General features: G+C 43.3%; 1 protein-coding gene across 26 annotated transcripts in view; it reads right to left on the reverse strand.

Moving 5' to 3' along the window:
* The window catches only part of WDR27 (WD repeat domain 27), a 216,087-nt gene that overhangs the window by 17,518 nt on the left and 175,820 nt on the right, over positions 1 to 22,749 (reverse strand). For 2 of the 26 annotated variants that reach the window (XM_072831336.1, XM_072831314.1), the window contains one exon: positions 3,912 to 5,120. The exons of 17 other annotated variants lie outside the window; for them this stretch is intronic. In XM_072831336.1, the coding sequence (XP_072687437.1) occupies positions 5,079 to 5,120 (42 nt within the window). In that variant the 3' untranslated portion in view covers positions 3,912 to 5,078. Of the gene's footprint in view, positions 1 to 3,911; positions 5,121 to 6,572; positions 6,663 to 13,740; positions 15,861 to 22,749 lie in introns of those variants that run through there. 7 more of the 26 variants (XR_012033290.1, XM_072831265.1, XR_012033285.1 and 4 more) reach the window with 7 other exon arrangements.

The raw sequence follows: 22,749 nt of genomic DNA on the forward strand, positions 1-22,749 counted from the left end.
GTAGTGGATGGGGGGAAAGGTCTGGAATTTCTGCACAAAGAAATTACTGCTTGGCCCCTCATTCATCAAAAGAGGAAATTTAGAAACGAGGAGACTCTGAATTTCTTCCTAAAACAGAATTTTAACATGCTATTCAATGCTACTCTTCTTAGCCACCTACTTCAAATATGATTGTGGGCAGCAGGAACATTAAGATATCTCACTGGTCTGTGGCCATGTATATTGGCTTTCCTTGCGTGCACGGCATAACGTGTTGGTTTTGATCTTGCCTAACTGAGGATTAAACCTCCTTGTCCTAGGACATTTGAGTTCTGTGTTGGGCTCCCTGCCCAGCTGGAGTCTGCTTCTCCCTCTCCTTCTCACTCATGCTGTCTCTCACTATCTCCATCCCTATTTCTGTCTCTTGCTCTCAAATAAGTAAGTAAAATCTTAAAAGAAAAAAAAATTACAGGGCAGCCCCGGTGGTGCAGTGGTTTAGCACCGCCTGCAGCCCAGGGCGTGATCCTGGACACCCTGGATTGAGTCCCACGTCAGGCTCTCTGCATGGAGCCTGCTTCTCCCTCTGCCTGTCTCTCTCTCTCTCTCTCTCTCTCTCTCTCTCCCTGCATCTCTATGAATAAATAAATAAAATCTTTAAAAAAATTACAGCTAGTATATCAGTTACATATTAAGGGCAACAGTTACAATAAAATAGAAGTATAACCTCTAGCTTTCAGCCAACACTGGGAAAAATATTAAAAATCAACCTTGCAGAGATAGAAAAGGAAACAAAAGAATCAAAGGACCAGGATGAAAAACAGCAAAAATTCATTTGTAAAAGTCAGTGTGAATATTTCAGTAGTCCAGAAAATGGTGAATGTGTGAGACCATCCAGCTGAAAGACAGCCAACTAGAACCTGAATTAAGAAAGTTAGTAGACGGGAAGAGCCCACCACATGTCAGCGCCCAGCAGCACAGGCAGGGCTGGTTTCACTCCGCTGCTGTGAGACAGAGGAATTACCATAGCTCCAAACCCTAAGCAGGAAAGAAAATGAATGCATGGTAATAGTACACAGAAGAATCCCCAGAAAGACCAGCAAGCACAGACTTGATGGCAGACAGTGTCCAGACGTCCAAAGCCACAGCTCGAAGCACGAGAAGGAGAACGAGGAGAGCAGATATGCAGGTGCACATTCTGCTTCACGTCGACAATAAATGTACAGAAATAATAGTGATGTCACGGGTTTGAAAACATCCACAAGTTTGATCCAACAGCGATGATGCAGCAGATGGTAAGTGGAAACATAATTATATATGATTTCCGGACACACATGGGAATTTTGTAAAAACTAAGCCAGAAGTAGGCCACTATCCTAGGCCTAGGTCATATGAATAATCATCTTTGGAAATAACTGATTAGAAGTCATATGTTTTAGGTGGAAGAAAAGCAAGTCACTGAGAAGAAAGGAAACTATAATGGAAATTCTAAGTAGTTAAAATTCAATTTAAACTAAAGTGCTTCGTGTCAAAACCCATCAGCTAAAACTAAGCTGGTACTTTGAGAGAAATTTGCATCTTTAAATGCAAACACAAAGAAAAAAGAAGTATGAAAATAAATCAGTGAAATATTCAACTCAATAAGCTGGAGAAGTGTGAATGAATGATACTAAATAAACACAGAAGAAGGAAACAAGACAAGAATGAGCAGTAGGAGTGGGAGAAACTCCAGTGAGGACTAGCATTGAATGAACAGAGGATCGCTAATCTTTCTTGTTTATTATTATATGGGGGAAAGGAGCAACAAGGTGCAGTTTTTCTTTTTCATTTTTTTTAAAGATTTTATGTATTTATTTATTTATTTATTTATTTGAGAGAGTCAGAGACATCACCCAAGCCGGGGGGCGGCAGGCAGAGGCAGAAGGGGAAGCAGACTCCTCATCGAACAGGGAGCCCAACTCGGGGCTTGATCCCAGGACCCTGGATCATGATCTGAGCTGAAGGCAGACGCTTCACTGATGGGAGTGACTCAGGTGCCCCTTTTTCATTTTTTTTAAAGATTTTATTTACATGAGAGACACACAGAGAGAGGCAGAGACACAGGCAGAGGGAGAAGCAGGCTCCATGCAGGGAGCCCTTCGTGGACTCAATCCCGGGTCTCCAGAATCCCGCCCTGGGCCGAAGACAGGTGCTCAACCACTGAGTCACCCAGGGATTCCCCCCCTTTTTCATTTTTAATCATCTAATTCAAACACACAAAAAAATGACTTTCTCAATTTCATTGTCACTGTGCATTTTTTTAAGTAAAGTGAAAGTTTATTTTTTATTTTTTTAATAATAAATTTATTTTTTATTGGTGTTCAATTTGCCAACATACAGAATAACACCCATTGCTCATCCCATGAAGTGCCCCCCTCAGTGCCCGCCACCCAGTCACCCCCACCCCCTGCCCACCTCCCCTTCCACTACCCTTAGTTTGTTTCCCAGAGTTAGGAGTCTTTCATGTTCTGTCTCCCTTTCTGATATTTCCCACTCATTTTTTCTCCTTTCCCCTTTATTCCCTTTCACTATTATTTATATTCCCCAAATGAATGAGACCATATAATGTTTGTCCTTCTCCGATTGACTAATACCCACCATTTGCTTCGACGTGGATGGAACTGGAGGATATTATGCTGAGTGAAATAAGTCAATCGGAGAAGGACAATCACTGCATTTCTAATCATGCTGGAGATTAGTCTACGCAGCAAGACTCTGAACAAACAGGGGACCACCGTATCTTACCTGGAATATGAAAAAGAAAACTAAGCTGTTTCTTTCTTTTTTAAGATTTTATTTATTTATTCATGAGAGACACAGAGAGAGAGAGGCAGAGACACAGGCAGAGGGAGAAGCAGGTTCCATGCAGGGAGCCCGATGTGGGGACTCGATCCCAGGACCCCAGGATCATGCCCTGAGCCGAAGGTAGATGCTCAACCACTGAGCCACCCAGGCATCCCCTAAGCTGTTTCTGAGTCGTGGTTCCACTTGCTTCCACGTGGTAACTTGGGCAAGATACGTCACCTTCAGGGATCTCATGACAAGTGGTGAGAATATGCCTCTCCTGTTATGTGTGCGAGGTGCCCTTAATGAGTTCTCAGTAAGTGTCGGTGGAAACAAAATGAAGAATAGCAGGGTTAGTCATAGGGATTAAAATTCCATCTTGGAGAATTAGCCAAGCTGGTGATACGCACATGAATCACCAAAAATGTGCTTCCCTGGATCCTTGTATCTGTTGCAACACAGGCTTCCATCTGCTCCTCTCTGAGCAGAAAGGTGTGCCGGGCAGAGCAGAGGCCTCCCCTCCACGCTCCAGGCAGAGCAGGTGTGCCCAGTACCAGCCTGGGACACCTCAGCTAGAGAACTACTGTCAGCGTCTGATGGCCTGTTGGCCAGAGACCACTCTTCCACTGGGGTATCTTGTTAGGCAGGAATCTGAAGCTTGGGTAACCAATACACACTGGAAAACGCACAGCAGCACTTATTAAGGTGTTCCAGGAACACGGTGACCCCGGGGGACACCATCTGTGCCTGTGGATACTTACTTCGCACGACATAATGTGGAAGCAGAAATTGTACAAATATTATACAAAAAACACAATCTAAAAATCATGCCTGTAGGTAAAATTATGAAACGTGGCAGGGTATATAAAAGGCAAATCCTGTAAGTTATAAGTTCACAAAGAGCCTGGAAGTTCACGATAAGTATATGTAGATGTGCTAGGAGGACGGCTTTCTGGGCTACACTGCTGACTTAGGACCTAAATTTTCTTACTTCAAAAAGTATTCGCAGCTACTTAAAATAGATTTTAAAAAATAATTAAAATGGATAACAATCAGTTCACACATAAACTACTGAGGAAATTAATTAAGCAGAGTCATTAAAACAGCCGATATGATTTTGGAATGCAAGTTTTAAAGAAGAAAGTCAGAATATAGACAATGACAGGTTCATCGGGCAACCACACCCATAAGCTCGTGGACTGGGCGACCCAAATGAAGAAGACGCCACTTTTCCCCAACTTGACCTCTAAGCTCAATACAATTCCCAAATGTTCAGCATTTTTTCTCCTGTTTTCGTATAGACAGACAAGTTTCTTCTCAATTTTATAAGGGAAGGCCATAGGGTGGCTGAAACACTGTTGAAAAAGAGAGATCACGCAGGAAGAATGACCCTTCTGCGCATGCAGAAGAGCTCGCGCGCAGTCCAGTGGGGGGAGGACGGTCCCCTCAGCAAAGGGGGAAGAACAGCGTTGGCTCACATGTCGCTGGCGGGAATATAAGCATCGCCAGGCAGCAATCTGAGGGCAGCTCCTTGCACGTGCACACACGCCACCACTCTCGCGCCCAGCTGCTGCCACGGGGGTGCCTTTCCCCAAGAAATGGAAATTAACATGCGCACTGGAGCCCCCGGGCAAGTGCCCAGCGCCACTGCACCTGTAGCACCGCATAGCATGGCGTGGCTGCACAGCTGGCGCCAGCCCCACGTCCTCCAACAGGTGACAGAAACACTGAGTCTTCAGAGGATGGTGTTGCATGAAAAAGCCAATTGCAAAAGGTTACAGTGTGACGATAGAACATTCTTGACAGCGTGGCAGAAATAAGAACAGAGCACTGGCTGCCAGGAGTTGGGAAGGGGTGGGGTGATGGGTGTGGTTACAGAAGGGACTCACGAGGAATCCTTGTGACGGAATGTTCTGGATCTTGCCTGAGCTGGTGGACACACATGTGACAACACTACAGAGACCTCAGTGGTACCCAAACACACACACACACACACACACATGCAGGTCACATGGGAAATGTGCACATGATGGGCAGACAGTAACAGCGGCCACGACCCACCTCCGCCAGAGTAGGCGGCCTGTCCTACCGCGCAGGATGCACAGCAAGTACGTCGGGATATTTCTGAGCTGAAATGGACGTTGTGCTCACAGCTCGCCTCTTTTCTTTACGAAAGGCGACCACGCCGCTGGGATCCAGAGTTGCTGAAGCTCCAACACGCAGGGCCTCGTGGCGAGTGCAGTGCGCCCCGCCTCCGTGCAGCCACTGAGCCGTGTTTGTCATGACAAGGCTCCCCGCCAGCCTGTCCCTTCACGGTGACCCTGGGGCCAGAGAAGGGAGCTTGTGAGCGTGATCAGCACAGCCTGTGGGGGGCGTGGGAGGGCCGCTCCAGAAACCTGGCGGGCCTGGGAGCCCATGCCCAGGAGCCCATGCCCAGGGCGGCTTCTGCACGGCAGACTCAGCTGCACGTGGTTCCGGTTGCTTCCTGAGCGGCTGACTCAACCCGCGCCCCAGGGTGGCCCATGCTGAATGGGGTGGATATGCCACAAATGTCTTGGAATGTCATCCAGAAAGAAATCCAAGGCCCCAGTCCCACAGCCCGGCACCGCGGGCCGGGGAAACATCCATCAGAAGACGCAACGGAAAAAGCCTTGAGCAGGGGCCTCCGTGGCCCAGACAGCCGAGGAGGACACTGCCAGCAGTCGGGCTCCCCGCGTCCCCAGCAGGGCCGGAGCCAGGCTCACAGGGCTCAGAGGTCACGGCCCCGATCGCAGGCTGGCCAGGCAGCTGACTGACCACAGAGGCTCCCGCCCCAACACCCGTGCTGGCCCCGTTCAGGCCTCAGGCCCTGGCCCCTGAGAGCAGCCTGGCCGGGGCGGCAGCCTGGCCCTGGGGACACCCTGGCTCCTCTCTGCTCCGGCCTGGGCTGGGAGCACATGCTCCGCAGCTGGCAGCTGCCCACACTGGCTCCCTGCTCAGCAGGACTGAGGCTGTCATAGGGGAGGAGGCTGGAGTCCTCCGTGCAAAACTTCACAAAAGCCAAGAAAAAGCAGTATCGCATCCATGGGGGAAGTGCCGCGATCTCATTGCCAGACTATAACCTGGCAGTTGGTTTCCTATAATCCCCACATGGCCTGTGTGGCTACACGACTCTGGGAAAATTGTGGAGTGGTGCTTTAGGTGCTCAGCACAGTGGCCCTGAGAGTGAGCGTGCTGTTGCCACTGCGTAGCGCTCCCTCCCACCTCAGGGCCCCAGGACGCCACCCCGTCTGACCTGGGTCACACCAGCTGCACTCTGAGCACGCGTCCCTCTGTGCAGAGTACACACTGGCCTATGGCCACGAGGGCCCCGTGCAAACAGCATCTGGGGACAGACAAGCAGGGCCTCCAGGGGTGAGCCTCTGAGCTGGCAGGTGGGGGAACAAACCCCACCAGAGCCCGGGAGGCCATCCCACCCTCACCTGCACTTGTCTACGGCTCTCACGGAAGCCTCTCTCCTCCAAGGGAAAAGTGTGCTGTACGCAGCTGTCCCTGAAGCTAGGGAAAGGCTGCAGGACGGGGCGGGAAGCTGCTCCATCTGTGCAGACAGTGGATACCAGTGGGCCTCCCCGGCCTCGTCCGCTGTGGCCTCCCTTGTCTGTGCGGTGGAAAGGGCCCCCAGCTGCTCCATCCAGGCAGCCACACACAGCACCGCCCTGGGTCTGTGGCTCAGAGCAGGACGCTCACAGAGACTCTGCTTCACATGTTCTGGGGACCAGAAATCTGTCCCTTACCCTGTGCCACGGAGCTTGGGCATCTGGGCTTCCACGTGTCCTAGAATTTCTGCCAGCAGGGCTCCGGGCTGGAATCTGCCAACGGAAGCACTGGGGTGGGAGACAGAAGCTCTGGTTGCTCCTGAAATTCAGCAAGCAACGGCATGATCACACCCACTCCGCGTGCGGGAGGGAGCTGAAATCCCCCCATGATTCACCAAGATGCCTGCATCTTGCTACGCCCACCGCATCCACCTGCAGACAGAGGCAGAGGGGCCCAGCTGGGCTCAAGCTCATCGTGGACCAGTAGGTCCCCGCAGCGTCCCCAGGGCAGCAGAGCCAGCCAGGCGAACCACCCACTGGTACAAATAAACGGTGTCATTCAAAGCCTCAGATTTCCGGGGTGGTTCCTTATGGTTGCTTTTCCCTAGCAATAGCTGACCGACACCTACTCCCAACATGTAACAGAGCAATTGTGCCGGGTATGGTGCCAAAATAAACAATATTCCTTATGCCACAGATCCAACCATCAGCATAATACAGGAAGAAGGAAGTTACTGCTCAAGGATATTTATAAAAACCAAAGTGGCCAACCCAAGAAAATGCAGTGAGTTTTATGACAAGCAGTAGCCAAAATACAGGAGGACGGATGAAGAAAGACTCTCCTCAGGAGCTGTAACATACATTTGGACATTCTACTTAGGTGAATCTCAACCAACAGGGTCTCAGCTGGGCCTTTATCTTACCAGGTCCTGTTGAGAAGCACGGGTAAAATGAAATTAGGATTTTTGAAGTTGTCTAATCAGTGACCACCAGGAGCCTAAACACGGCCCTGCCTCGTAGGCACAAGCTGGAGAATCACAACTGCTGGCCACTCCCACGAGCTGGCTAAGGAGGGCAGTCAGTGGAGCAGCACCTTCCATGTACTTGGATTTAGGGTCCAGTTATTCCAGAAGGTTCTCTGTAAATTAGGCAGAGCTAAACAGCCTGACACGTGCCCACGTCTAAATCCACGCACAGGACCAGACCATCCCAACATGACCACCAGCCAGCCGGATAGTCGACCACACCAGGAGCTCAGGGGTAGGGGACGGATGGGTGAGCGAGGGGTCCCAGGGAGGAGAAATGATGGTATGAGCATGCGGCACGTACAGAGGAGAAGGTAACATGGACGTGGTTGGGCTCTCCCTCACTGCAGACAGGATCTAGGCCTCTTAGGACCCTCGCTGTATGAATACAGGAGACGACAGGGCAAGACCTCAGACTCATTTGTCACTGAGACTGAAGTTCAACAGCGCCCTACAACATGGCCTGTCCACCCTGCACTCGGTTCCCTACAGCTGGAAGGACAAACTACCCCAAGTTTCATGGCTCAATCCAACACCAATTTAGCACCTACGGCTCTGTGGGTCATCCCCAAATGGGTCCCACTGGGCTAGGATCAAGGTGTTAGCAGGGCCGTGTTCCCACTTCTAGGCTGATGCAGCCCCTGGCCCACAGCCCCTTCTCTGTCTGCGAAGCCAATCACATCACACCTTCCTCTGACTCTTCGGCCTACCTCTCAAGGACCTGTGATTAGACTGGGCCCGCCTGCATAGCAGGACTGTCTCCCTTGCAAGGTCAGGTGATTGGCAGCCCTAATTCCATCTGCCTCAACTGCCCATCACCATAGAAAGTCACATATTCATGGGTTCTGAGGATCTGGGTGTGGACATCATTGGGGCCACTGTTTTGCCCATTCTCGGGGGGCAGCTAAGAACTGAGTGGGTAGGGAGGCTAAGCTGGAAATAGAGCTGTATCTTTTATAGGCTCCGAACATTTTGTCAGGACTCCCTGAAACACCGGTGGTAAATCCCATGAAATGTCCACCTAGTCAAAATGAAGATCAGGTGATCATCACACGTCACAGGCAAACACCTGACAGGTCTGTCCCCCGTGTCCTTGAAAAAGATGCCCTTTGGCCGTGCTGTGAACACAGCAAATGGAATGTAGGAGATGGGCCGGAAATACCAGGATGTCTGGTTAGTGAGCTTCTCAAGCCTCCAGAAGCCTATGAGTGCAGAGGTTAATTCACAGGATGGGCTCAGACCCAGGGGGTGAGGAAGACTCAGAGGCTGTTTAGCAGGTGCCACGGGGTAACTGCGTGGACGAGACCCATTAGGTCAGGGTGCAGAGCTGCAGACACCAGGATGAACCTCGCTGTGGACTGCATACACACTTCTGGGAAGAGCAGGACTCTGTTCCCCGACCTTACAGCCTGCCATCTACCCGTTCGCTAATGCTCCTGTGCATGAGAGGAAGATGAGAGAGTTTAACTTGGGAAAAAAAGAGTGTCAGCTCAAAAAAAAAAAAAAAAATGTCAGCTCAACCCATGAGCTGCATGTTTCAGTGCATGTGGCGTGGTCACATTTTCAATGTGTGCTGTCATTTCCTAGGCCTTCCCAGTGTTCCCACAGCCACGTGAAATGGAAGAACCAATTCCTGATCAAACTCTGGTCATTAACACACTCTTTAGCTGTCAGTTTAAACCTTGTCAATCAGGCTCTGCGCTTGCTCAAGATTTTGGCCAATAAACCCTAAAATTGAAAGCCAAATGTCTATTTTTATTCCATCCCTATTTTCTTTTTTTTTTCTTTTTTTTCTTTTTTTAATTGGAGTTCAATTTGCCAACATATAGCACAACACCCAGTGCTCATCCCACCAAGTGCTCCCTCAGTGCCCATCACCCCAGTCACCCCAACTCCCTGCCCACCTCCCTCTACCACCCCTTGTTCATTTCCCAGAGTTAGGTGTCTCTCATGTTTTGTCACCCTCAGTGATATTTTCACTCATTTTCTCTCCTTCCCCCCTATTCCCTTTCACTAATTTCTATATTTCCCAAATGAATGAGACCATATAATGTTTGTCCTTTTCCAACTGATTTATTTCACTCAACATAATACCCTCCAGGTCCCTCCACATCGAAGCAAATAGTGGGTATTCGTTTCTGATGGCTGAGTAATATTCCATTGTATACATAGACCACATCTTCTTTATCCATTCATCTTTTGATGTACACTGAGGCTCCTTCCACAGTTTGGCTATTGTGGACATTGCTGCTAGAAACATCGGGGTGCAGGTGTCCCAGCGTTTCACTGCATCTGTATCTTTGGGGTAAATCCCCAGCAGTGCAATTGCTGGGTCGTAGGGCAGGTCTATTTTTAACCCTTTGAGGAACCTCCACACAGTTTTCCAGAGTAGCTGCACCAGTTCACATTCCCACCGACAATGCAAGAGGGTTCCCCTTTCTCCACATCCTCTCTAACATTTGTTGTTTCCTGTCTTGTTTATTTTCCCCATTCTCACTGGTGTGAGGTGGTATCTCATTGTGGTTTTGATTTGTATTTCCCTGATGGTCAGTGATGGGGAGCATTTTCTCATGTGCTTGTTGGCCACCATCCCTATTTTCATTCAGCACAACACTGAGTTCGTATGCACTCAGATAAATATTTGTTTATAAGGGGGACAGAATTCTGGTCAAAAAGGTAGTAATAGACCAAAATCATGCTAAAAACAGAGCTTTTAGGGGAAGTGTACTGACTGTAAAATTTACTTTGAAATGCATCCAGAATCGGATGGATTACTGAGTGGACAGTCGTGTGATAAAGCAAGAGTGGTAAGATGTCAGTGGTAGAAATCTAAATAATAGGAGCTAATCTGTTCACTGCAAAACTCTTCCAACTTTGTAGTATACAGAATATTTCAGAGTAATGTTGGGAAGCACAGTAGACCTCTCTCTTAGATGAGGACCTCTCATGTCACACGTGCTACATTATTTCAAGGCTTTTATGAAAATCAGTCATCTTAGGCAGTTGAGTTTTTTCTAAAAAAGAAGTGAAACCTTATCTTATTCTTTTTGAGTAACCTGCCAAAGATCCTTACATGAGATCCATCAAGGAAGACAGTACTACTCGGCTCTCCTCCTGCCTGTGAGTCACTAAGGGGCACGTGGCCTTCTGTGCGACCACGCCTGAGCAAATTCCCCTTTGGCGGCGAGCAGATTGCATCGAGATGTACCAGCCTCAATCCTGCTGGGTAAGTTACTGTAGAGAATCCCTAAGGTCCTGGCAAGCTCCGGTTGGCTAAAAAATCACCTGTTCGTCAGGGCCAACTTCAGTCGTGCAGAGGAACGGGGAAGAAAAGCTGCCATTGGGGGTATCTCCCTGCTTTGCCTGCTGCCCATACTAAGCCCTCAGTCTCAACCCCTTGCAGCCAGGACACTAAAAGTTCCTGTGCATCAAGCTCCTCCCACAGGTGGGCAGGCACACCAATGCCTACATGGCACAGAGGCACCTGTTACTCCTTTCGGTTCGCAAGGAAACAAGACTCAGACGGTTTGAGGAATGTGTCATGGGTTGACCAGCTACCAGCAGAGCTGGGACTCAGACATGAGGGCACTGAGGCACACGCCTAAGCTAGGTGCAGCCCCAGACAGCAGCAATCACCACCACTTGTGGGTTTGTTAGAAATGCAGAGTTTCTGAACCACCCAGACCTACCCAGTGGGAGTCCGTGTCTTCAAAGGAACCCTGGAGCTTCAGAGCCACACTGACAGTTGAGAAGAATCCAGTTCCCTTCACCACTATACCAGTGGTTCTCAGATTTTCTTGTAATCAGAATCATCTAGAAGGACAGTTAAAATACAGATTGCTGGACCTTACCACCCCAGATTTATTATCCAGTAGGACCGGGTTGAGGACCAAAGAATCTGCATTCCTAACAAGTCCCCAAGGGATGCTGATGCTGCTGGTCCCAGGACCACACGTTGAGATACACTCCACTTTTCTAGACTGCTTCCAGACCCTCCCTCAGGTGCTGTATTTATCAGAATATCCATGCTAGCTAACATCTTCCAAGCTGGTAAACTCACAAACTCCAGGAATTGACTCCACAGTGCACATTTAAATTTTTACAACATTTTCCCGTTTCCAGTGGAATTGGGATTTCTCTGCAAATGTGCAGTATTTCATCTGAGCTACAAACTGAAATGCCATAACTGTACAAGCTACACTTGGAGGGCTTCCCAGCACTAATTTCTCCATTTTAATCATGTCTTCCCTTTGATGGCTGGAAATTAGCACACATCATGATCATTTGAAATTTCCAGGGAGACAAAAATCAGGATACATGTAATAATCATATGCCATTAAAATGCTCTGTCTTACATAATAAATATTGAGCAGCTGTGAATTCTAATCCATTTGCTAACAGAACTTCAAGTGATCCAAAAAGAGAAAAATCAAGGTTCTTGTTGGTGCCAATCCTGATAACCTTCTCAAGTGTCTGGGTTTATAATCTGTAAATCCTGCCTCCTGAGAACACTATCTTGAAGTCCAAAGAAATCAAAACAGTGTGCCAAATTGAAGAACAAGTCTGGCTGAATAAAAAGGAGAGACTGATTCCCAAGAATTTAGGAAAATCGTAGAATACAACAAATTCACAGAAGCATAGTAATGGGGTAAAAATACAGCTATTACAGATAAAAATAGGTAAAAATATAGTTGTTACAAATCAGCTGTATAGCTACAATTATCATCTCCAAAAAGTGTGTGTCTTCTATACTAAATCTTGTTCTAAAATCGTGTATTAATAGATTCCCTGGGATGAAGATGAATACCATGAATCAGGTGTGATCCCTTACAAAACAAGCCAGGACCATGCAACACCACATGCAACCAGGTCACTGGACCATTTCCACATTTGTTCATCCATTCTGATTAGGAATCCACTCATTAGCTTGGTACACTGAAAATGTGTATCTTTATTACTTACTAAGTCACAGAGGTGGGGACACCTGGGCAGCTCAGTGGTTGAGCGTCTGCCTTTGCCTTAGGTCATGATCTTGGGGTCGTGGAATCAAGTCGAACATTGGGCTCCCTGCAGGGAACCTGCTTCTTCTTCTGCCTATGTTTCTGCCCTTCTCTCTATGTCTCTCCTGAATAAATAAAATCTTAAAAAAAATAAGTCACCAAGGCTGTAAAAATATCTTACTATATTAATATTATCATATTAACTGCATTAATGAATCTTCATATGATCAGAACAGAATTCAAAGGACACTGTTGCTGTCCTAATGATATACCATAGCAGCTGAATGAACACCACTTTAAATAATTTAGGGTTTATAAACAATGAAAATATTTTGAGTTCTGAAAAACACTACGTTTTCTGCTTCAGATTTGGTTTTCCAAATTGTATTTTGGGTCTCAGATTCAGTTAAGATTAAAACAAGTCCCAAAGCAGCATTTTTTCCTCCTTTCCTGTTCTTTTGTGACCAGAGTTATTGCAAGGAGATCGAAGGGGAGGAGAAAGGAAGAGGCCGGAGGTATGTAGGGACCTCCCACGTCATCTCCATCCACCGCTGCCTAGAGCTCTCCCCTTCCAATCAGAGAAGGGATGGCGTGGGATGAACAACCATAGTGTGAGTGACCCCTGGAAGCACCAATGTTCTTCACCAAAGGAGGGAACTGTGGAGGGCAAACCCCACCCACCTTCCCCATGACTCTCCCCCATGAATCAGCACACCTGGACTCACTGCCTGCTTCAGTATGGCCAGTTAGCTCAGAATGGTTTCTACATTTCCAAGTGGTTGAAACGATGTTCAGGAATATTTTGTGACACATGATTATGACCTGAAGTTCAGGTCTCAATGTCCATGAGTAAAGGCGCACAGGCGCCATCATAGCCATGTGTTTACGTGTGGTCACTGGTTGCTGGCTGGTTGTGGGGGTCCTGGCTATGACAGGGACCAGATGTGGCCTCTGGGCTTCATGCTTGTGCTCAGTGTAGCACAGGCCATGACAACACAGTCACAAAATGGCAGCATCGCAAGTGCCCCATTCACAGCACTGCTGTACTAAAGCACATGTCACATCAAAACAGGAGAAAAGCAGACTCTGTCTACAGCGCTTGACAGTGCGGTGGTGTGCAGCTTGTGTTGCTGCAGTTGTAGCTCGGTTCACTGTGCTGAATACAGCTGAGCTTGAGGAGCTCTCATCACCACTCACAGACAACAGGGTCAGAAGACCAAGAAACTGTAAGACAAATATCTCAACAGAACATAATTTCTTTTAAAAATAAGAACCAGGCTGCAACCAAAGTGCTTTTCGTTGATATTTTATTTTATATATATTTTTTATTGGAGTTATTTATTTTATATATATATATTTTTTTTTATTGGAGTTCAGTTTGCCAACATATAGCATAACACCCAGTGCTCATCCCATCAAGTGCCCCCCTCAGTGCCTGTCACCCAGTCACCCCATCCCCCAGCTTACCTCCTCTTCCACTACCCCTTGTTCATTTCCCAGAGTTAGGAGTCTCTCATAGTTTGTTACCCTCTCTGATTTTTCCCACTAATTTTCCCCTATAACCCCTTTCAGTATTTCTTATGTTCCCCATATGAGTGAAACCATATAATGATTGTCCTTCTCTGATTGGCTTACCTCACTCAGCATAACACCCTCCAGCTCCAACCACGTTGAAGCAAATGGTGGGTATTTATCATTTCTAATGGCTGTAATATCCATTGTATACATAGACCACAGCTTCTTTATCCATTCGTCTTTCGATGGACACCAAGTCTCCTTCCACAGTTTGGCTATTGTGGACATTGCTGCTATAAACATTGGGGTGCAGATATCCCGGGGTTTCACTCCATCTGTATCTTTGGGGTAAATCCCCAGTAGTGCAATTGCTGGGTCACAGGATAGCTCTATTTTTAACTCTTTTAGGAGGTTAAAGGAGCTCTATTTTTAACTCTTTGAGGAGGTTGGGGAACCTCCATACTGTTTTCTAGAATGGCTGCACAGTTTGCTTTCCCACCAACAATGCAAGAGGGTTCCCCTTTCTCCACATCCTCTTCAACATTTGTTGCTTCCTGTCTTGTTAATTTTCCCCATTCTCACTGGTGTAACAAATCATTATGGTTTGATTTGTATTTCCCTAATGGCAAGTGATGCAGACCATTTTCTCATGTGCTTCTTGGCCATGTGTAGGTCTTCTTTGAAATTTCTGTTCATGTCTTTTGCCCATTTCATGAGCTGTGTTCATCAAGACAGTGTGGTGCTGGCACAAAAACAGACACATAGATCAATGGAACAGAATAGAGAACCCAGAAATGGGCCTTCAACTCTATGGTCAACTAATATTCAACAAAGCAGAAAAGACTATCCACTGGAAAAAAGACAGTTTCTTCAATAAATGATGCTTGGAAAATTGGACAGCCACATGCAGAAGAATGAAACTGGACCATTCTCTTACACCAGACACAAAGATAAACTCAAAATGGATGAAAGATCTAAATGTGAGCCAAGAATCCATCAAAATCCTAGAGGTGAACACAGGCAACACCCTTTTTGAACTTGACCACAGCAACTTCTTGCAAGATACATCTATGAAGGTAAGGGAAACAAAAGCAAAAATGAACTACCAGGACTTAATCAAGATCAAAAACTTCTGCACAACAAAAGAAACAGTTAATGAAACTAAAAGACAACCTACAGAATGGGAGAAGATATTTGCAAATAACATATCAGATAAAGGGCTAGTATCCAAGATCTATAAAGAACTTATTAAACTCAAAAGCAAAGAAACAAACAATCCAACCAAAGTAATTTTATAAGTGGTTTGTTAGCCAAATAAGGAAAGCCTGGATGGTGGCTGATTGCAGGAATCAGAGACATGGGCTCCCAGGCAGGCCTGTCTAAGACTGGTTGCTTTGCTGGCTTTTGCTGGAAGACATGATCAAGGATTGAGGGTAGTGGCAGTAACACCCACTGTTCATTAAAAACAAGGTGAGTTATCTCAAGAATGCTTCCTTGACTCTTGATGCATCAGTAATGTTATTGATAACACAGCTCACATGTTGATTTATGAAGTCAGCATTCTATGAAGTGACTAAATCAGCAGTCTGTAACCAGCCCAACCAGAACAACTATAGCCAGAAATATCTGGAAAGCTAGGAAAACATGGATTGGCATAACCTGAAGTGGAATCTTCTAAAATGTGTTATAACTGGTGGTGTTGAAGTAGAGGCAGAGGAGGAAAAGTCTCAGGTGCACAACTTACAACACTTATGAAGCTACCAGGTGTTGAAAGTTTTGGGTTATCCACTGTGCTCTCAGCAGGCATCAGCAGGTGGAAGACATCCTACTCCTTCCTCGGCTGTTGAACCAGTAGGCAAGGAAACAAGACTCAGACGGTTTGAGGAATGTGTCTCAGGTTGACTGGCTCCCAGCTCAGTCCTGTGAGGCTTTGTCTGAAATAGAAGCTGAGTGTCGGGATCCCTGGGTGGCGCAGCGGTTTAGCGCCTGCCTTTGGCCTGGGGCGTGATCCTGGAGACCCGGGATCGAATCCCACGTCGGGCTCCCGGTGCATGGAGCCTGCTTCTCCCTCTGCCTGTGTCTCTACCTCTCTCTCTCTCTCTCTCTCTCTCTCTCTGTGTGTGTGACTATCACAAATAAATAAAAATTTAAAAAAAAAAAAAAAAAAAGAAGCTGAGTGTCCGCACAGCAGCCCGACAGCACAGCCACAATAAAGTTTTATTGCAATTGTTGAGGTCAAGGTGGAGACTGAAAGTTTTCTAAATGAGAACTGCCTTTCATCATTTTTATGAAACACTGAATGACTGTAGAATTAGCTTAATACTCTGTACTAATGAATCCAGCCTAAAACTACAAGGCAAAACAATACTTACATGCAAAATTTACTCTGCAGTGGAGTCACTCTGATGACAACAAATGCTCAAATCACAAGCAACTTCCACAGTTTTACACACGTCTAATGCTGTGAAAAGTCATACCTAAGTGGTAGCTCCATTCCCACACAGATCTGAAGCAGAAATATCCCCAGGCTCAGACTACAGGTCCAGTCCCAGCAGACCTCAGTGCAAGGGCAGGACAACTTTTCACATTTCAGAACTCGCTGGCTGCATTTTAGGTGCTTCTACCTAACCTTCAATCAAAAGTGATTAGTCTGCAATGTGGTGAAATCTTTATAGACATTTATCAAGTGTGGAATCTAATAGAACTCTAAATGCTTGTCCAGCAATGAGCATGCTCAGTTAAATCAAATGCTTGGGGACTGACACCACTTTTTGGTGGTAACTATGTGAAAAGACATTTTCAAAGGAGAGATACAAATAATTTCATGACAATCAGCAATAACAGATGAACATTTGCAATCAACTTTGATGACAGGGAATGCTGACTTTTAACCCCAATTAAATAAAATGTTACCCTTCCCTAGAAATATAATATCCATTCTTCTCATCCACAGAGCTGTATTACAAAAAAAAAAAGTCATACTCAACTTTTACTGTTATATTTTGAAAGCCACAATGAAAAGTTTGTAAGAGATTTATTCCCTTTCTGATTATATATATATATTCTTCAATTTTCCCTCCTGGCTTTCAAAGCCTAAAATATTTACTATCTGGCCCTTCAGCAAAAAATGCTGTCTGATCCTTGCTCTAGATATCACTTTAGTCCCCAAATTATGCTTAACTAGTTTAGATAATGCCCATAACTGTCATCATCTTACATGGTTTTAAGTTATCATTCACTGAAAAATATGAAGATTGATGAATGAATAGACAGAAAATTTCCTGTTTTGTGATCTTCCAATACAAGGATCGATGGTCATTATGAACATCCATAGTTCATTAAAAACAAGGCAAAGAAAGCACACCATAGAGACTCTTAATGACATAAAATAAACTGAGGGTCACTGGAGGGGAGTGAGTAGGGGATTGGCTAGATGGGGATGGGCATTAAAGAGGTACTTGTGATGAGCACTGGGTGTTGTATGTAAGTAATGAATCACTGAATTCTACTACTGAAACCAATATTGCATGGTATGGTAACCAATTAGAATTTAAATAAAAATTTGGGGAAAAAATCAAAACAAGGCAAATTATCTCAAGAGCATTTCCATTATTCTTGGTGAGTCAATAAATGTTACTGACAACATGGTCACTAGTTTGCTGCTCTCCTAGAGGGAAGTGGAGTCATTATAAAATGCTATCATTGCAAAGTTTCACCCAAACAGAAGTTGCCATAGTGGCTGCAAGTGGCAGTTTACATTGTTTTTCTTCAAAGGATTTTAATCAAAAAAGAACTCATACAGTATACACAAAATATTATAAATTACATCCTTCTAAATAGAAAACAGAAGAACTGACACAATCTATGTTTTAAAGTTACCTTTCAAATAGTAATAGCTTGTGGTTTGTCAAATTATAGTATCTTCTTAACAAATGTGCAAATCTTTTACTCAGAAGTCTTGAAGATTTAATTAACTATTCCTAAGTCACCCAAAAAAGTATTTTTTTTATCTTTTCAGTAATGCAATACCTTGATTTTAGATAATAAATTGTCATTTCAATTTTAAATGCAATGGAAGTAAATTCCTAAATCAAATGTAACTGAGATAATTTTTAAAGAGCTCCTCACTCCAGAACCATCAGCCGCTCAGCTAGTGCATCACCCCTCACGCACATCAGCCAGCCATTAGGGAACTCAGCAGGCTAACTTCTTCTTAAAGCTAACCTGATAACACAAATGGAGCCATAAGTGGATCCTTTGATATCAGTTTTTCAAGACTCCAATGATAAGTTTTGAGACTACTTGAAGCAAGTCATTTCTGTTGTACTATAATGGTGTTAGCAACAAAGCATGTCATTCTATTGCTCTGTCTTTAAAAATGATGAAATCATCCAACACAATCTTCTATTCCTGGCTACTTGCTTTCCCTTGATGAAGAAAAATATCAAACATCAAGTTTTAGTGTTTAGCAGTTCACTCCTAATTTTCAACTCTAGTTTAAAAATTAAAACACACAAATCAAACTAAATACTCACAGGAAGTTTCTCTATAAACAAATTACACTATCTTCCCGAAACAAACAATTCAATGAAATCACTACATGAGAGTCCACCGGATTGTGAGTCACCTTGAGTTGCTCTATCCCATGGGGTTTATTAAAGCTTTTGCTGAAGGCATTAACTTTGTGTTCTAGTTCAACAATTGCTCAGATTATTTTAATGTAGGAAAGGCAGGAAGTCAAAAAGTTAAATATTTTAAAAGCTACTCGTAATTTGATACCTAGATGGCAAAAAAATTAAATTCTGAAATCAAGTCTACAAAATAGAAGTTTAATCAGAGACCAAAATTAACTTCAAATTATGTTATTCCATTGAGCTACTCTATTCTAGAGGAAGCTAAAATTAGTAAAGCAAGGAAATATTTAATAATAGCTAGTAAGACACCATCATGCAATCACCTGGGTTTTTAGACTATACACAAGTCAGATTTTAATTATGCTATTTGAAACTTCTTCAAAGGCTGCAAACATGAGCATTTCAACATTGGGATGCAATAAAACCACTTGTCTAACTTTAGATATTAGAGATAATAGGTCCAATAACCTTTGATTTTATAATAATAGAAAGTCGTGTTAAATGTTTCAAGAAAGAATATGAAAAGAATAGTGCCTGTCTGATGTGTCTCATGTAGTTTATTCATCTTAAAACAAAATCTATAAAAAGATGGGAAAGAGACAATGTAAAAACCAAGAAACAATGATGCCAAAATATGGATGAAATCACTACTGACTCTAAAGGAAATGGAAGTATATTAAGAAAATACACTTCCATAAAATAAAAAGAACATGAAAAATCATAAAAAGATGTTATAATTATGTATTGTTGCTTATAAGCTATCCCAAAATGTAATGGTTTAAAATAATAACCATTTTCTTATATATCATGATTTTTCCCATGCCTTCATGGGCAGGTCCAGTTGGGTAACTCTTGTGGTCCATGTTGCACTAATGACTGTACCTACTGGGCTCAGCTGGGACTGCTCAATGAGCCCCTGTATGGCCTCTCCAGCATGGGCCTCAAAATAGTAAGTCTTCTTATGGTATGTCTCAGGGTCCAAAGTGGGCAAATTAGCACACAAAGTAGAAGCTGCATGGGCTTCTGTGGCTTGTCCTTGAAAATCATGTGGTATCCTTTCTGTCAAACTTAATTGGTCGAAACAGTCATAAAAACACCCAGATTCAAGAGGAAAGGACACAGACAAAGCCTTCTGATAAAAAAAAAAAAAAGCATCAATGAATCTATAGCCAAATTTTAAGATTTTAGATTCAGAACCCAGTGTTTGTTCCCTGACTCAGAATTTTTCCGTTTTAATATATTTGCATATATTCAGAGACAAGAGAGACAACAACTACCAAAATGCCACTAGGCCTGAGTAGGAGAATTTAGGAATAGAATATTTTGAGCAGTAGCAGTATATAAACAGTATAAACAAGGTTCTGAAGAAATACCCCCAATAGCAAAAATGCTAGATATTATAGCCAAGTCATTCATTTGTGGAACTACTTACTATATGTCAAATATCTACTATTTGCTAAGTCCTGTACTAGTAGATATAGATACAGCAACAAAGAAGTTGCACATTATCTTTGTACTCACATCTCAGAACTAAAATGGCAGGGAATGCAGGAAAAAGTAACACTTTTATAGAGTGAAGTCCCCATCAGACACTGCATTTCACAGTGGCTTCTAGCTGTTATCTCAGAGCTCCTTGACATAGAATAAATTAAAAAGTGAAGGTCAGTTGACAACCTATACACTTTGTTGAAAAATTCAAGATCTATACTTACTTCATTTCAGGATGAATAAAGAGAGAAAATAACAAAATCAACACCTTGGTGATAAAAACCTAACTAGACTTTTGTAAGAAAAAAAAAGTATAAAACCAGATGATCCTCTCAATAGATGCAGAAAAAGCATTTGACAAGGTACTACATCCATTCACGACAAAAACCCTCAACAAAGGTTTAGAGGGAACACATCTCAACATAGTGAAGGCCATATATGAAAAGCATACCACTACCATCATACTCAAGGGTGAGACACTGAGAGCTTTTCCTCTAAGATCAGGAACAAGACAAAGATGTCCATTCTCACCACTTTTATCCAACATAGTAGAAGTCCTAGCAACAGCAGTCAGATAAGAACAAGAAATAAAAGCATAAAAATTGGTAAGGAAGAAATAAAAATATCACTATTTGCAGATGACATGATATTATATATAGAAAACCATAAAGATTCCACCAGAAACCTACTAGAACTGATTAATGAATTCAGTGAAGTTACAGGATACAAAATTAATATACAGAATTATGTTGCATTCGTATACATTAATAATGAAGTAGCAGGAAAAAAATTAAGAAAATGGTCTCATTGACAATTGCTTTATTAAAAATAATCTATCAACAGATGAACAGATAAAGAAGATGTTATATACATATATAAATGTTCATATATGTATATATAATGGAATATTACTTAGCCATCTAAAAGAGTGAAATATTGCCATTTGCAATGATATGGATGGAACTAGAGATAGGATTTCACTCATATGTGGAATTTAAGAAACAAAACAGATGAACATAGGGGAATGGAAGGAAAAATAAAATAAGATGAAAACAGAGAGGAAGGCAAATCATAAGAGACTTATAACTCTAGGAAACAAACTATGGGTTGCTAGAGGGGCATGGGGTGGGAGGTGGGATAATTGGGTGATGGGCATTAAGGAGGGCACATGAAATGATGAACACTGGGCATTGTATGCAATTGATGAATCACTAAATTCTACGTCCAAAACTAATAATACAGTATATGTTAATTAAATTGAATTTAAATAAAAATTTTTAAAGAATAATCAATATCCAGAAATAAACTTAACCAAGGAGGTAAAAGACTTGTACTACAAAAACTATAAAACACTGATGAAAGAAATTGAAGAACATACAAAGGAAAATCCATCCATGTTCATGATGAAATCATGCTCATGAATTGGAAGAATTAATATTGTTAAAATGTCTATACTACACAAAACAATCTCCAGATTCAATGCAATCACTACCAAAATGCCAATTAGCATTTTTCTCACAAAACTGAACAAATAGTATCAAATTTGTAGGGCATCACGAAAGACCTTGAATAGTCAAAGCAATCTTAAGAAAGAACAAAGCTGGGGGTATCACAATCCCAGATTTCAAGATATACTACAAGCCTGGAGTAATCAAAACAGTATGGTACTGGCACAAAAATAGACACATAGATTGGAACAGAATGGAACTGAACAGAAAACCCAGAAATAAACCCACAACTATATGGTCAACTCATCTTCAATGAAGGAGGAAAGAAAATGCAATGGAAAAAAGACACTCTCCTCAACAAATGGTATTGGGAAAACTGGATAGCCACATGAAAAAGAATGAAACTGGACCACTTTTTTATAACATACACAAAAATAAACTCAAAATGGAGGAAAGACCTAAGTGTAAGACAGGAAGCCATAAAACTCCCCAGGAGAAATCAGAGGCAATAATTTCTTTGACATTGGCAGTAGCAACATGTTTCTAGATATGTCTCCAGAGGCAAGGGAAACAAAAGCAAAAATAAACTATTGGGACTACACCAGAACAAAAAGCTTTTGCACAGTGAAGAAAACCATCAACAAAACAAAACAAAACAAAAAAAAAAACAATCCATTGAATGGGAGAAGACATTTGCAAATGATATATCTGATAAAGAGCTAATATCCAAAATATGTAAAGAACTCATACAACTCAACACCAAAAAGCAAGCAATCCAATTTAAAAATGGGCAAAGCACCTTAATAGACATTTTTCAAAAAAAGACATCCAGATGGCCAACAGATATACAAAAAGATGCTCAAAATCACTAATCATCAGGGAAATGCAAATCAAAACTACCATGAGATCCACCTTATACTTATCAGAATGGCTTAAATCAAAAACACAAGAAACAACAGGTGCTGGTGAAGATGTGGGAAAAAAGCAACCCCCATGCAATATTGGTAGGAACATAAATTGGTGCAGCCACTGTGGAAAACAGTATGAAGGTTCCTCAAAAAATTAAAAATAGAATTACCCTATGATCCAATAGTTTCACAACTGGGTACTTAACCAAAGAAAATGAAAACACTAATTCAAAAAGATATGTGTACCCCTATTTTGGTTGCAGCATTATTTACAATAGCTAAGATATAAAAGTAACCCAGATGTCCATGAATAGATGAATGGATAAAGAAGATGTGTATACATACAATGGAACATTA

The sequence above is a fragment of the Canis lupus genome, chromosome 1 (genome assembly GCF_048164855.1).
Source record: "Canis lupus baileyi chromosome 1, mCanLup2.hap1, whole genome shotgun sequence".
Classification (NCBI taxonomy): domain Eukaryota; kingdom Metazoa; phylum Chordata; class Mammalia; order Carnivora; family Canidae; genus Canis; species Canis lupus.